This window comes from Arvicanthis niloticus, chromosome 19, assembly GCF_011762505.2.
Source record: "Arvicanthis niloticus isolate mArvNil1 chromosome 19, mArvNil1.pat.X, whole genome shotgun sequence".
NCBI lineage: Eukaryota > Metazoa > Chordata > Mammalia > Rodentia > Muridae > Arvicanthis > Arvicanthis niloticus.
The window spans coordinates 49,551,149-49,567,635 of record NC_047676.1 but is presented as its reverse complement, the minus strand read 5'-3'; the positions used below and the strand labels follow the sequence as shown (position 1 = coordinate 49,567,635).

Sequence of the window (16,487 nt, the reverse complement as noted above, 5' to 3'; positions counted from 1 at the left end):
AAGGTCTCACCAGGTACCCTTGGTTGGTCAGGAGCTTGCTATATATACACCAGGCTGGCCTCAAATTCATAGGGAGCCACCTGCTTCTGCTGGGATTAAGGATTTCATATTCTAGCACTGGGTGTGGGTTGGGGGAGAGAGGGCTAATTTCTTGTCTTTCTTTTGTAGGCTGCTGCATCATGAGAAATTCAACTGGAGCTGACTGAATGGCAGGCAGAGATCTTGGTGTTTGAGCCCAAGACATTAAAAGACTGAGGCCTGATATTCATAGTTACTTGGGTAGCCATGACTAATGTGGGGCTGGGTATTTGATTCAGAATCAATTTTTAATCCCCCTTTTAATGATAAAGCTTAAGTCTAGCAAATAGATGTCAACTAAAGGATATATATCTTGCTTCCCTTGTAGCAGATACAATTACATAGGGAGTTTGAGTCCATGGACTATGACTAGAGTCTTAGGATGCTATTTGTATGGGCTTCTGTTGTTGCTGTTTTAGTTTCTTGAGAGAGATTTTAAAGATGTGTGGTCTGGAGCTTCTCCATTCCTTCCCACAGGCTGAGTAATAGTGATTTCCAGAACCTACCTTGGTGGTTACTTGTTAAGGAGGGAGAGATGCCTCACGAGCTCTGGCCTTCAAATGCAGGAAAGGAATACAACTTCTTGTTTGTTTTTATCTGTTCTATTTACTACAACAGTCTAGCTTGTGGCAGAGCAAGCAAACTGACAACAAGGAAAAGAAAAGCTAAAATCCTCACATGTATATGCAATCAGTAAATGCAAGGCACATGCAAACAGAGCTATCAGTGGCTGAGCCACTTCAGTAGTAGCAAACAGCACACCCGTTCCTTAATCACTTTTGTTAAGATCAAGATAAACACAAATGTACCAGATGTGCCAAATGTAAAGATAAACATGGTACCTCTTTGCACCTGGTATGAAAAGCCATTTCCATCTTCCTTCGAGTTTCAGGGACACAGCATTTCTTCATGACAGGGAAATAGTGGGGATACTTTAAGGTAACTTTGTACTTGTCTTCATCTGTTTTTTCTAAACTGTCAATGAAGTCGTCAGGAAGAGCACCTGCAAAAAGCCATTTCTCACGCATCAGTTTCCCACTCGTTACTGGCTTACTTAGTGTGGGCACACTGTTTTCAGCAGGTGGAGGGATGCAGTGTGGTGACTGATGTTTTGGTGCAAGGACAACTGCACGATCTTATTTGGATCATGTGGGAATGGGGTGGCAGTGATGGGCCAGCTGGCTCAGTAAACAATTTGAAACAAACAAAGAAAAATGTTCCAGGGCACCTGTACAGATGGCATTTTAATGGAGATGAGGCAAAGTTAAGCCAATAAAATAAAATACCCCAGAGTAAAAGACTAGTTTACAGTGTGGGAAACATGGAGAAGCAGAAAAACTGTCAAGGCTTGAAGGATGTTAGGTAAACACAAGTGTACATTACCAAGAAGGATTAGCCATATAGGTGATGGGAATCAAACCTGGGTCCTTGACAAGAGCAGCTAGTGTTCTTAACCACTGACCATCTGTCCAGCCCTGATACTAGATAATTTTTAAAAGAATTCTTTGACTTTTAATTTAGGTTGGAACCTGGGAGGGGATATAATTCAATTTAGCAAAACAACACAATTTTACCAAGTTCAGCCTTGGAAAATACAAGGGAAGTGTCATCCTCATTGAGGTTTTTGTTGAAGTCGATGCATAGTTCACTCATTCTCTTCTTCATTGATTTGATTTCCTGAGAGAAGGAAGACAGATAGGGCATTAACAATGGAAAAGCCTTGCCTTTTCATTGCTATCAGCCAGCATGTTTCACTTATCTATGAAGTCAGGATTCTGTCTTATCTCAGAAGTCCTTTCTCAAATGCACTCTGTAAAGCAGCTGCTGCCAACCTGTCTACTGTCATTTACACTCTGTTCAACGTTGTCTCAGAACACACCCATTGCATCCCCAATTCCTCTTCCCCACTTCCCCATTCTTCAGCAGCCACACAGTTCAGATAGGACCAGAAAGTAGACATTCCAGAATCATGTCCTCTATACCAATCAGGTCACCGTTCCATCTTCCTGCAGGTGACTGATTCCATAGCCCATGCCTGGCACTTCACTAACAATTCTGGAAAAATTCTAGGTAGGAGATCCAAGGAGATGATAGAGGACCACAAGAAAAACATAAGACAATCTCATTCTTCTAACAATGCTGGGTAATGAAATCTACTGGTCACAAAGGTTCTCAAAGAGGATTTTTGGCAGAGGATCTACTGGAAGGCAGTGAGACCCGAGACAGAGTTCCATGTGCGTCTGTACAGCAGCGTTAACATTGGTAGGCTTTTTTGTTTGTTTGTTTGTTTTTTGTAATAAAAAGCAAGCCTTTAGATAAACACTATCATTGAAGACAGACGAGAGAAACAGAAATCAGGTGGCCAGTGACAAAACACAGCAAGCCACCTGCCTCTAAAACCCTTCAACTTCCTCAAGTTGCTTAAATGGGATTCTGTTTGCTGCAACCAAGCATAGCTTAATTACTACAGTTTTCATGCACCCATGAGAATGGAGGGTTGGCCAGGAAGTCAAAGGGTCAAGCAAGTGACATCAGCCACCCAGTTGGCTGACCAGAAAACAAAGTGGTCAAAGGACACTTGGGTGACAGAAAGATAGGACATCTCCTAGGCACCCTCAGTACTTTTTGCTAGAATGACATCAGTCACCAAATAAAACTTGGATGTTTGTCAAACTTATTTCCAGTTCTGTAGTCTACAGGAATGCCCTGGAAATAAAGCATAAATTATACTTCCTGTTCAAGAAGAATGAGGTTAATTAAGAGGCTGAGTTTATCACAGAATCTAGAAGACTTAATTTGCCTTACACGAGAAAATGTTTGAACAATGCTTTTCACTGGCTAATCTTTCTTCATGTGAGAGGTATATATTAGTCACCGGGCATCCTATCCTAAAGTGCTGCCTTACAAACTCTCTATCATTAAGGGTTTCTTAAGACTGACCTATCTCTGTGTGATCAAGAAAGGAATAATATAACCAGCCACTGAAATATGAAATTTAATTTTAAGAAATATAAAACATAGTAAAGGAAACAGGCCTGATATACATAAAATAAACAAAACATGGAGGGGATTAAAGAACAATACCATTGCCAGGCATGGTAACACACATCTGTAATCCCAGCATTCTGCGGGCAGGAGCAGAAGTGGAGGTGGAGGCAGAAGAGCAGAGGCAGAGGCAGAGGCAGTTGAATCTCTGAGTTAAAGGCCAGCCTTGTCTACTTAGCAAGTTCCAGGTCAAATAGTGCTATATAGTAAGATCCTGTTTTAAAATGTGCGTGCGTGCGTGCATGCGTGAGAGAGAGAGAGAGAGAGAGAGAGAGAGAGAGAGAGAGAGAGATTTATACGTTGTTTAGTTACTAATAAGGTTAGCATAAGTTTTAATACTTGAGGTAGGGGCTGGGGAGATGGCTTGGTGGTTGAGAGTGCTTACAGCCCTTCCAGAGAACCCCTGTTCACTTCCCAGCACCCACAGTAGGCAGCTAACAACCACTCCTCCAGGGCACCAGAATCTCTTTTTTGGGCCTTGTGGGTATCAGCACACACACATAAACCCACAGACATACATATATACATATAAAACAAATTTTTAACAAAAGTGAAAACCTCAGATAGATCGTAAGTGGATTTTTTTAATCATGGGTTATCCTATTAAAACTCATCTCTTTACCTACTTCTTGATTCTTGTTGCATTTTTTTTCTTTTTCTCCTCAAATAAGAAAATGATGGGTAGAAGATGAGGGTTATATGTGAGAGACAGTAATTAGAATGCATCTTACACGTATATGAAATTGTCAAAGGACAAAACTTATTAATAAAAAATAAAAAGAAACAAACTCACATTTTTTACGTGTTCTGAAAGATGGAGTCCATTCCTTTTTCCCATTTTAATTGACTTTTCCAAGTATCGCCTGGCTTCAGGCTTTATCTTCTCCAAATCACATGTTTCCTTAAATTAACAAGCATGTCAGTCATTTCTGTTGTAATAGCACACAGGCAAACAATCAACTCCAAGGCCAAAGTCAATGTGCTATGTTCATCATCTCTGTTGGGCCAGGAAACACAGGTGATGATGGGGCAGGCTCTACTGAAGACCTAATTCTTTTATGCTTTGGTGAGCTTCTGCTAATTTAAAACAGAAATATTAAATAAATAAAAGGCTATGCAGAATACCCTTGCCCCGCCTCAGAGCTAAGAGTGCTGGGCTCTGGGAGGTGAGTGATAATGGACGCATCTGCACAGCCCCTTCTGAGCAGCCTTTATGACCGATGCACACTTCTCACTGCAAATCTTCTGGATTTAATTGTCCATCATTTGTTAACCTGGTTCCACTTGAGATGCAGGAAGAGAAATAATGGGGTGAACGATGCACAAATGCTGGTAGGACTCTCTTGCCAAAATACCAAACAAGGACAGCTGGATAAAACCCCAGCAAACGGCTCCAATACTTCAAAAGCGCCTTCCTGTCACTTGGCAAGGGAAATGAAGGACTACAGCAGGCTGCATATGAACAAGTATCTGGGAAAAATGAGTCAGCACCCCACAAAAACAGAAGGAAAGCTGCTAGCCTCCAAAGAACAGAAGGTCCTGGAGGGGGCTGGAAAATTCCCCCAGCCAAGACAATAAAAGTCCAAAAATCCAAAGGAAGTCACAGGATATGTGGTGTGTATCTAAGGTGGCTGGTCAGCTCATGGTCTCTGGGAGGAAATGTGACTCCAGACAGACTCAGCAGGTACAAAAGACTCACTTTGGCTAAGGGACAATGGCAGCCTTCTGTCACTGGAGCTTACAGGCCTCCTGTCAGTTGGACATTTTTCTCCATGAAAGACCAGGGCCATCCAGATCTGAGTGTTCCAAATTTCCAAACTGATTAGGTTTTTAATGAATGGTGTTTAGTTTTAGAAATGGCATTTGAGATGGCTGGTGACAGGGAGGTAAACAAAGCTGCATTTCAATCAGTATGACTCAGAGCAGAAACTACTTCCCACTGCCTACCACGGGACAATCAGGGCACAGAGCTACGACTCTCCCAACATTACTCAACCTTTCATGAGTGTATTCTCAACAGAGGGTAAGAATGGTTAGACTCCTTTTTCCATTACAATCTCCCTCTGTGGCTCTGTGGAACTGTGAGTTTGTGAGCAGGCCTGGAGCTGGAACCCTCCTGAGCTGGGTTGGCAGCTACTGGGATCCAGCAGCAGGTGTCTGGGAAGAAACCCAGAATGTCTAGGGAGTCAACCTGGCTACGGACTGGCTCCCACAGGGATGGTGAACAGTTCAAATCACAACGTTCATAAGGAGGTCATTAACTAGAGCTCGGCTAGTCTGTTCCAATAGCGCCAGGAAGCCTGTCCTGAAGTGTGAGCATGGCAACAGGAGTCTCTAGACACTATGACACTGCAACTTGTAAGGCTTGGTGGGGGTGGGAGTATCTAGGCCATAACCATGTACAGTATGGTGAGCTGGGTCTGGTAAGAGCTGGGTTTATTGTTAAGGATCTAGGAGGCTGAGATACACAGCAGAGAGCTAGCCTTGAAGAGCTGAGGCAAACATTTGGTTCTAAGCTGGGAACACTGGCTAAATGCACAGTCTCATCAGCCGGTGAGTGGCACTCAGGGCTCCTCCACGGCTGTACATGCTTCCTGTAGGCTCCCACGGTAGGTCACACTTCTGTTTCTACAGGAAGGCACTCAAGAGAATTAAGATAACATTCACAGTCTACATCAAAATTAAAACCATATACTCTCAAAGTGAGCGAGACAAGTGCAAACAGGTAAAAGGATATTCTGAGGAAAATTTTCAATTGGGTCTAGTTAAACCATCATTAATTAGCATACTGAAACAGTTAACCACAAAAATAACACTGAACAAAAGTCTGACTCAGTAACTTGACCCCCCAGTGCCACTATGAAGTCTCGGGAAGGCTCCACAGGCCGGTGGGAAGACCGAGGCACTTCTAAAGCCCACTTGCTAAGCCCACTGCCGTACTGGAGTCCTTTACGGTTTTATCTCCTCTATAAACCCCAGTAAAGGCCTAATTCTCCCAGGATCTGCCACATGGAAAGTGGCAATTCTCTAGACCAGTGGTTCTCAACTCTCCTAATGCTGTCTCTTTAACACAGTGCCTCATGTTATAGTGACCCCCTCAACCATAAAATTATTTTTATCGTGACTTCATAACTGTAATTTCGCTACTGCTATGAATAAAATGTAAGAATCTGCTATGCAACCCCTGTGGAAGGGTAGCTTGACCCACAGGTTGAGAACCACTGCTCTCGACTGCTCTGTTGGACTGCATCTTCTTTCCTGAACAAAGGCTTTGCCCCTCCGCCCTCACAGATCTTCTCAGGCAAAACATCTCTTCTTCAAAGGCTTCTAATGTTTAATTCACATGATCCGATGGTAGGCACCCTGATTTTCACCTGTGCAGACAAGATTTACTTTCCCCTCTAACAAAGAGCTTTTATACATGTTCATGATATGCTTGTATTTTCCTATAACCACACACGTCCAACGGAAAAAAATAGCAGAGAAAAATTCATAAAATGCTTAGTTTACTGATTTTCCTGATCACTCCACCCTCACCCTTGATTCATTATGACTCTTTAAAACCTTATAACAATTTTTTTGTTTGTTTTAAGACAGAGCTTCATTATGTAGAACTCAGTCAGTAGACCAGCACAGAGATCAGTCTGCCTCTGCCTCCAAGAGCTGGGATTAAATGCAAGCACCACCACACCCAGCAACCTAACTGCTCTTTTTTTATCCCCCAAACCTTTATGGGCTCCTTTAGCTCATTGTTTTTCTTCACAAGAGCTTCACATATCTAGTTTATTTTTATTTCTTTGGGCAGTCTCACTATGTAGACCAGGCTACCCTTGAATCACTGAGATCAGACTGCCTCTGTTTTTTGATACTGGAATTAAAGGGGTATGCACCCTGCCTGGTTGTTGTTGGGTTTTTGTTTTGTTTTGTTTTTTTAATGTTATAAAGAACAAATTATAATGCTGAAAGAACTCTGAAGCCTCCTCCTCTAAATGCTATCTAAAACAATGGATTTACAACTGAGTTTGCTGATATTGAGAGGCCTCAGAAAGTGTTCCTGGGGCCTGTTACACACACTGAAATGCAGACACAAGTTGTTTGTCGCTCATTTTCAGTTGTGATTTCTTCCCTTATCCCCATGACATTTACTGTTTTAGTGAGAGATCCAAGGAAGATGGCCCAGGAAGAGGCTGGAGGGGTGTACGACAGCCTGCCTGACGACCACTGACACAAAGCGGCATCCCAGATGCAGGGTTTGAGGATGCCGGGCACACTTGCATGGGGCACATTTCTTTGGGAGAAACTGCAATCAGAATATATTATATGTTCTATTTTGTGTCCTTGCTTATCTCAGACTCTAGAGAAATAAACAAATAGCTTCCAAGAGCTTTAAGTCATATGTAAAGTAAAATAATCTACAAAGAGATGATGTTAGTATGAACTACTATGAGGGAAAAAGATGTTAGGTACTTAGACAAGAGGCACAAAAACCTAAGGCAAGGGCACTGAGCCATGGGAGATGCTGACGACGTTTTACTCTGGGTTCCTGAGCCTGAGCAGATTGTAAGTGGTCAAAGCACTGGCTATGATACAGGACTAGACATATTTTAAAACTCTGGCTCAGGATCAGGGTCTGGAGAAGGGGTTCCAGGCACCACGTGGGGCTGTGAAGTCAGAAAAACAAAAACAAAACACAAAACCCCAAACTGGGAAACAGCCCAATAAGCAGGCCTGTGAGATGGATGAGGGAAACAAGGCTTTCAAGCAGAAACCAAATGGAGAAGAAGATCCTCAAGGAGTCAAAAGCCAAGGCTGTGGGGAAGGACTGGTTGTAGGTGAGTGAAGACATCTGGCACACATAGAGACTTCTGACTCAGAAGCTATCTCCAATGAGTTTTCTCCAACGGAGTCTCAGTGGGTCTGAAGGCCACGCCCAGCAATAGATGGCCGACAGAAAATTAGCTCAATAACAATTGTGGGTTTTTTTGTCCCATAATGCTTCCCTCCCTCCCTCCTTTTTAACCTTACAGGTCCATTGCATATATATCATACTTTCCAGAATTACGTTTTTATGGAATTTCTGTTTGTGTGAACCTGCGTGTCTGTGTTTATATGTTTCTTCGTTTGTTTTGTTTGTTATATATATTAGGTGCCTGTTTATGTTCTAATGATAGAAAGGGTGTGGATTTAGGTGGGTTGGAAGGACCTGAGAGGATAAACCATAATCAAAATATATTGTAAGAAAAAAATCTGTTTTCAATTTTTAAAAAAGGAAAGAAAGAAAAACGAATCTGGCAAAAAGTAAGCAGTTCCTTGTATCTGAGATCTCTTCCGTTCCTATTTAAGCCCTGCATTCCCTGCTGTGACGTCTTTATTGCCTATAGCCAGAATGAAGTGTTATTCTGGAGCCTGTTGTGCAAGTAGTAGATGTTTGTAAAGTCAGCCAGTCTGTCTGTCTGTCTGTCTATCTATCTATCTATCTATCTATCTATCTATCTATCTATCTATCTATCCATCCATCCAAATATGTGTATGTATAAATTTCATGTGTATATATCTGAATATGGGTATGTACATGTAAGTGCAGATGCCTTAGGAGGTCAAAGGTCAGAGACCAGCATGTACAGTTCCATGGATCTGGAGTTATAAATGCTTGGAAGCGAACTGACCTGGGTGCTGGGAACTGAATACAGGTCCTCTACAAGAGCAGTACTTGCTCTTAACTGCTGGGCCATCTTTCTAGGCCTAGACTTATGTTTTTAAAATAATAATGATATTAAAAGCACCTTTTAATAACAGTACTTGAGAGGCAGAGGTAGGTGGGTCTTCTGAATTTGAGGCCAGCCTGGTCTATGGGGCAAATTGTAGGAAAACCCTGTCTCAAAAAACCAAAACCCAGCAACCAACCAACCAACTAAACAAACAAAAAACCAAAACCCAAAAAATGTTGAACAGGTTGTAATGACCTTTGGGACTCGTTTTTTGTTATGGTTTTAGGACATAAGTCTTAATTTGGTGCTTAGTCTACAACACCTGCTTAAGCTAGGAGAGACTAGGTTAAAGGTAATCTATACTTGAACTAGGGCTGTAGGTCAGGTGATAATGCTACATGCTTAGCACATACAAGGCCCTGGGTTCAAATCATATAGCATTGTCTACTTAAACTCAGGATCCATTTACCGCCACTACAACAATTAACTTCTGTCTTTTAAGTCAGTAATTGGCTAAGATGAATTGGCAAGCTCAAGCCTGAAGCTCTGAAAACAACAACAACATTACAATAGAGCATTCTGTTTTCTAAGTTAAGCTCGCATGATTCAAGCTCTATCTCACCAGACTTCCTCCTGTGTGTTTATTACGTACTTAGCAGACTGCAGGAGTAAGACATCTTATGTTACTCGTCATGAACAAACTATGCTTTTTTACCACCAATAAAGCTGAGCAGAGCATGTGTGGAGCCCTTGCTAGCTTTCAGCGAATGGCTGAGGAGCCTCTGTCAGCCCACCATCACTGCTGGCTTCTGATATCTGCTACTTTTAACTTTTTTTTACTTTTCCGATATCTGCTACTTTTAACCAATGGGATAAGAAAATGTGTTTCTTTTTTGCTTCTTGTTTTCTATTTTTCTTTTGATGAGATAAAGTATACATTTAATATTCTAAGTACTTAGGCAGTATTTGATATCTACAAATGATTATAACTAGATATGTGTAAATTGCACTAAATCCTCCCATCATTCGTAAAACAGAATATTTTCAACATTTGTTATATAAATACATTATATATGTATACTATGAGCACATCCTTCCTTTCCTCCCCCTTTCCTTTCTTTCTTCTGAAGTGGAAAACTTCCGATTTCTTTAGAACATCAGTTAGGTCAAATGGTGTTTGGTTGAAGCAGACACAGGTGCAAGGATATTTTGCTAAAGCAAGCACGTGAAAGGATGTGTGATGAATTCTTTTCTAACGACACACATGTATTTGTTCACCTTACATTGCTTCATTTGTTGTGATTCAGAGAGAGAAACACACCAAAAACTTCTGGTGGTGTTCTTGTGGCTTCTTGCCAATTCTGTGGACTTGAGATGATTGACAGAGTGATGTCAGCTGACTCAAGTGGAGTTTTGCTAAGACACTCTCACGTGGTGAGGCAAGGCCCATGGGAGGACACATGATGTCTTAAGGAAGTAAAATAGGACCCAACGGACAATGACAGAGGCTTGCATAGCTAGTTTTGCAACACTTTGTTGGTCTCATGTCTTAGTCTTCAATGATCTTCAGTTTGGCAGAGAACTTCTCCTGGCATCCCTGCTGGTCCTGGTTGCTCCTGCTGACTTGTGGCTGTTTCTGCTAGGCTGTCCCACTGCTGCTGATTCATATTTGCGATCCTGACACTACTGAACTGAACTGCTGATTTCCTGACAAAGCAGATTAGATTTGCTCCAAGGAACAATTTATAAACAGGTCCACTTACCCCTGTATTCTAATAACCTTTCTTTTCCACTATCTCTGGTGGGTAGTGAGCTACAAGGGAGGTTAAAGCATTTAAAAACCCTTATTAAAAGTAGGATTTGAAAAATCAAAACCTACATCCTTCCTTGCTTGCTTTTTTTCTGGTCTGGAATTCACTACATAGACCAGGTTGTCCTCTAACTTAGAGATCTGCCTGCCCCGTCTCCCATGTGCCTCCATGTCTGGCTAACAGCACTTGCTATTAGCATTTACAGATGCTAGGCAACCTATACAAGAGATAGATGTCCTCAATCTGTGATAAAACTTATTCAGCTTTACCATGTATGTATGTATGTATGCATGCATGTATGCATGTATGCATGCATGTATGTATGTATGCATGCATGTATGTATGTGTGTATGCATGTATGTATGTATGCATGCATGCATGTATCTGTGAAGGCCATAAAATGGCAGGCTGCGTGCAGCATGCTGCTATCTCTTTCTTTCATCATTCCTACACCATCCCACTGCCCATGGCTGCTACACTTAATTCCTTTCAGTTGAACCCATGCATTCTATTTAATCTGTTTTCTTGCCAATAAGAATCTGGAATATGTCAGCTTTGCCATTATAATGCTGGTATGATCTTTGCTCAATTATATTTGTCCATAAATGCAGCAGCACCTGTAGGTAAATCTCAGGTAGGATGGAAGAGGGTATGCAAGGTCACCTGGAAGTAAACATCAATCTAACGCTATTGTTTGTGAGTCCATTAGTTAGTTTTATTTTTAATTAATTTCATCCATACCAGAGCAGTGCATGAACAATTCCACTGATTCACATCCACAATTACAGAGGCATCATCTGACCTCAATTCTTACAGTTTCGTAAGCGGAAATAGAAACTTAGAGTGAACCTTACCTACATCTTTGATTACTAACAAGACTGATATATATATATATATATATTTCTAGGTACCATCTGTGCCTCTTCCAAATTATTCCTTCCCCTTCGTGTCACTGGGGTGCCTTCCTGTCATGACTGTAGGGATGCAGTTCTTCACCTACCTAAGGATGCTTTAGTAGTAAAATGCCTCATCCTTTTCACTAGCCCTTGATCCCTGTCTAGATATCATAAGGATGCCATCCTCTATGGAGTTCTAGAAGCTTTAAATTGTAGACCTTAATGGACCGTTTTGGTTTACTGGAGGAAGAAGAGTCAATGTTTTCCCCCCACATAACTAGCTCATGCTCCTGCATCAATTACTGGAGGCTTCTCTTCTGAGTCTGCCACTAACGCCTTTAGTCTGATGAACATTTACCAGATGTGATGTTGTACCAGGCCAGACAGAGGCACAAACCAGAACCAACATTTATCTGTTTTGTGTAGTCTACATGGTATCTGGCAAGCACTCACCAATGGCTTCTGTGAGGCTTGGAAACTTAGTTACCTTTTCTGACTATTTTCTACTTAGAAAAAGGGCTGGCTCACAGATAGGTGTAGGAGTTCAATTAGATAGCCCGTATTTATACAGATGTAGTGTTCCACCTACTGGGAGAGGAGAGCACTGTGGTTAGCTCTCTGCCACATTATAATTCCTTTTATACATTTAGTTAACCCACTGTTTATTTAAAGGTTTTGAAATGTGAATACAAATGACCTCCCCAGATGAAGATGTGGCATCCTATACTTGGGCACACCCCAGGGACTCAGCCATCTGCTTCCTTAGCTTTCTGTTGCTGTGACAAAATGCCTGAGATCTCAGCTCACAGTGACAGAATGACTCTATAGTCTCACGGTATCTTCACATGGTCAGCTGCCTATGTGGTTCTCGGGGCTGTATTAAGGCACTGCATTACGGTGCTGGGTACACAGTAGATGGTCCCTTGAGATGGCTGGGAGGCAGAACCGAGGGGCATTTTCATCAAGGCCACACACCTTCACTTCTTCCCACTAGGCCTGAGCTCCTAAAGCAGTGGTTCTCAACATGTGGGCCTGGACCCCTCTGGAGCTGAACATCTCTTTCACAGAGATCATTTAAGATCATTGGAAGACACAGGCATGTATATTATTATTATTAATAGTAGCAAAATTATAGTTATAAAATAGCTATTAGACCCTCAAATTAAAGTTATTGTTTTGGGTTTTTTTTGGAGGGGGGGGCAGGTTTCTTTGTTTAACCTTAGCTGTCCTGAAACTAGCTCTGTAGACCACACTGGCCTCGAACTCACATAGTTCTACCTACCTTTGCCACCACCATTTGGTCAAAGTCATGTTTTCAGTTTTAATTACTGTGCTTAAAGGATCCACAAAGCAAAATTCCTCCTACTTGTGAATCCCTTGCCCAAAGACAGATACTTTCTGAGATTCTGGGGCTACTGTTCATATAAGATAACAAGCAACATGTTTCTACTTCTCTAAACAAGCTTGCTGAACTCAAATGCACCCAAAGTGCTTGACCACACCTACACGAGAGGTACATAGGCATAGAGCACATCAGGACCCACGCTCGCCCTCGAGTGAATAGATGGGATACAGGCAGTATGTAGCCGTGTGCATTTCCCTTTATAAGCACCTGGCCAACATAGCTCATGTCATTTTCTGGGAACTCCAGAATGGACCTGGCCAAAGTCCACCATCCTGGCTAGTATTTAATTAAAGTTTATTTCAAATTTGGCTCAAAATTGTCATAGTGGTCTTATTGTTGCCCAGTGGGCTTAACATAGCAATGAAAATAATGTTATGGTTGGGAGTCACTACACCATGAAGAACTTTATCCAAGGGCCGCTGCATGAGGAAGGCTGAGAACCACTGATCTAAAGGTTCTACCACCTCTCAACTGCCAAAGGCTGGGGACTAATGGGATGCTGGAGACTGTGAGCTCCGAACTAACACCATCTAATGCAGTATGGCAGAAACCTCTACAGTGTGAGTAGCTTCACTGTGGTTTGATGACATATGCATATTGGAATGTTGAGTCTCCTGCAAAGATGTCCTATCACCCTGATCTGCCAAACTATAATGAATACTCAGATACTATAAAAACTATAGAAACTATAAAAAGAGACCATCTGGAGCTGTCCTGTGTAATGGGTTAAACTGTGTCTCATCAAATGCATTTGAAGCTCGGACCCTGTGTGATTCTGTTGGGAAATGCATTTTTGTGAGATAACTGAAGTTAAATGAGGGCACAGAGCTGTGATCTTAATCTCAAAGGATTGGGGACCTTGCATTAAAGGGACAAATATGCATCTTATGCCTTGGCACACACTGAACAGAGGCCATGTGAGCACTTGCCCAGTGTGTAAGTCAGATGGGAGCTCCCACCTCAGATCTCCACAGCCCATGCTAACCAAGACAGTTTGAGCCATGCAAAGGTGGAAATCCTTAGGTATCTACAAGGCACTTCAACTTCAGCCACCCCTAGCAAAGCTTCACTGAGCACCTAGGTCAGAACTTCTCAGCAAATTCCTTCCTGAAATCCTGGTCCACAGGAACTCAGAGAAAATGAAATGGCTGTGAACTCTCTGGCCATTTTGGCTAAAGTGCTATGCATCAATGGGCAACTGGAACTTTTATTGGACACACACACACACACACACACACACACACACACAGAGGAAGAACTGTAAAATTCAATTTCACATACATTTCTCCATCCAAGTACTAACCCTGCTTAGCATAAGAGACCTGATGAGTTCAGGCCAGAGTAGTCTGTCTTTAGACCATAATTTCACATTTCTATTCATGGAAAAACACATGAAAGCCTAAATAACATGCAGTATCTGGTTACTTTCTGGACTGGTAGCATCTGGACAACTCAGTATTTAAGACTAGCTTCATTTTATTAAAGCCTGACTAAAAATCACTGACTTTGAATTATTTTAAATTTTTATTTATGTAGCTGGGTCTTATGTGTTACATTACGGCTATCTTATATCCTTTACAGAAAAAATTAGAACATTTGGGATATATCTAATTTTGTCCTTACTAATAAATGATATTTATTATTTTTCAAGCACCTAACCCTGATAATTATAGCTTTTAAAAATTACTGCCTATTTGTTCTGAAAGGTATTTAAAAGTAACTACATTTACCTAATGAGTCTCAATGCAAACACAAGCACACTAGTTCGCTTTCATGACTGATTCAGCCACAGCACACAGCAGAGCCTCTAACAGTGCTCACACAGCAGAGCCTCTAACAGTGCTCACACAGCAGAGCCTCTAACAGTGCTCACACAGCAGAGCCTCTAACAGTGCTCACATAGCAGAGCCTCTAACAGTGCTCACATACAAGTGGCCAAGCACAGCAGCTACTCAGGTGAAGGAGGGGGCAGCTGTGGAGCCAAACCTGAAGCATCTCACAGTAAAGTCTAAACAACCAAACGAACACACAGACTCCATGGTGCACTGCTGAGTAATGGGTCAGTAGGGTGGCCGTCTATGCTACAGGTATAAATGGGTCAGTAGGGTGGCCGTCTATGCTACAGGTATAAATGGGTCAGTAGGGTGGCCGTCTATGCTACAGGTATAAATGGGTCAGTAGGGTGGCCGTCTATGCTACAGGTATAAATGGGTCAGTAGGGTGACCGTCTATGCTATAGGTATAATCAAATTTAGAGACATGGGTCTCAGCATAAGACTTAAAGGTAGGACAAGGAAATCTAATGTGACAACTTTCCATATCTGGACAGCATCTGAAAAAAAAAACAGAGAAGATGGAAAGGTAAGAAAACCCTAAGAACCTACTCATGACAGGGGTCTGGGGATGCAGCTCGTGGATAAGGCCTGGGAGAAGACCCAGGGTATGATCCCCAGTGGTGCTGGGGGCAGGGCAGAACAGCGGGTGGGAGGAGGTGGTAATTTAGATAATAAGGAATATCATAAAGTTGTTTTTATTGGTTATTTTTATAGCACCAAAGATGAACCACACTATCAACTATAGGGTGACTATGATAACCTGGCATGAGAAACTAAACAGCCTACGCACTTAGGAGCCAAAGTCACCATGCTGTGCTCTGCCAGGGGCTGCACATTTAACAGATGTTAACAAAAACAACAAAAACCAAAACCTTATTTCAACTTGTCATAAAAAAGAAAGTTTTTTATATTTCTGATTTTGCAGATTTTCAGTAATGTCATGGGGATGTTGGGGATGTCGGAAAGTAAGAGCGTGGAGAAAGGTGTGCTTGCAATGCAGAGGAGGCAACTTCACATCAGTGATAAAACGTCAAATTCACCAGGACACTCATCACTCGAATGTGCGAGGCCTGGAAATTTTAAGGAGATAGATATCATGGCTGGAATATTAGCAGTATATTATCAGGCATATTAGCAGTGTATTATCAATACTACAGGCCAGACCACAAGATCGTCAGATAACAACTCGATTTCATTTCATCTAACTGATTTGGGCTACTATAAGCCTTACAATAATCTGAAAAGTCCAAGAGGTTTTCCCACCGAGCTAACAGTTTGTGATGGCTTAAAAAGGCTTAGATTTGTGGGTGTACACCCTTCTACATTCAGTCTTAATTCTGAATGAAAGTGATTAAGAACCCAACACAAACGTAACCAATATAAAACAACTATAGAAATAGCTATACACTGCCAATTACTATAATTGAAAACAAATTCTCAAAAAATTCAAGTACTTTTTACTTTTTGTCAAATGTTCTCACCTTTCTTCTTTTAGTAAGAAAGGTTAAAGTCAGGGCTATGAATGAACGAACACACACACACACACACACACACACACACACACACACACACACACGCTCCATCACAAACTCCACCAGCCCCCAGGGCCTTGAACACACACTAGCCTGCTTTAGCATGCATGAACTGCACCTATGAGAGCAAAAGGTACAATTTAAGTTATAATTACTGTGTTTACGAGATCCATGAAG

General features: G+C 41.8%; 1 protein-coding gene across 2 annotated transcripts in view; it reads right to left on the bottom strand.

The window, feature by feature from the left end:
• Nln (neurolysin) overlaps positions 1–16,487 on the bottom strand; it is a 92,326-nt gene that overhangs the window by 37,484 nt on the left and 38,355 nt on the right. For both annotated transcript variants that reach the window (XM_034523464.2, XM_034523465.2), the window contains 3 exons: positions 3,917–4,024; positions 1,653–1,755; positions 921–1,081 (listed from right to left, as the gene is read on the bottom strand). In XM_034523464.2, the coding sequence (XP_034379355.1) occupies positions 921–1,081; positions 1,653–1,755; positions 3,917–4,024 (372 nt within the window). The remainder of the gene's footprint in view (positions 1–920; positions 1,082–1,652; positions 1,756–3,916; positions 4,025–16,487) is intronic.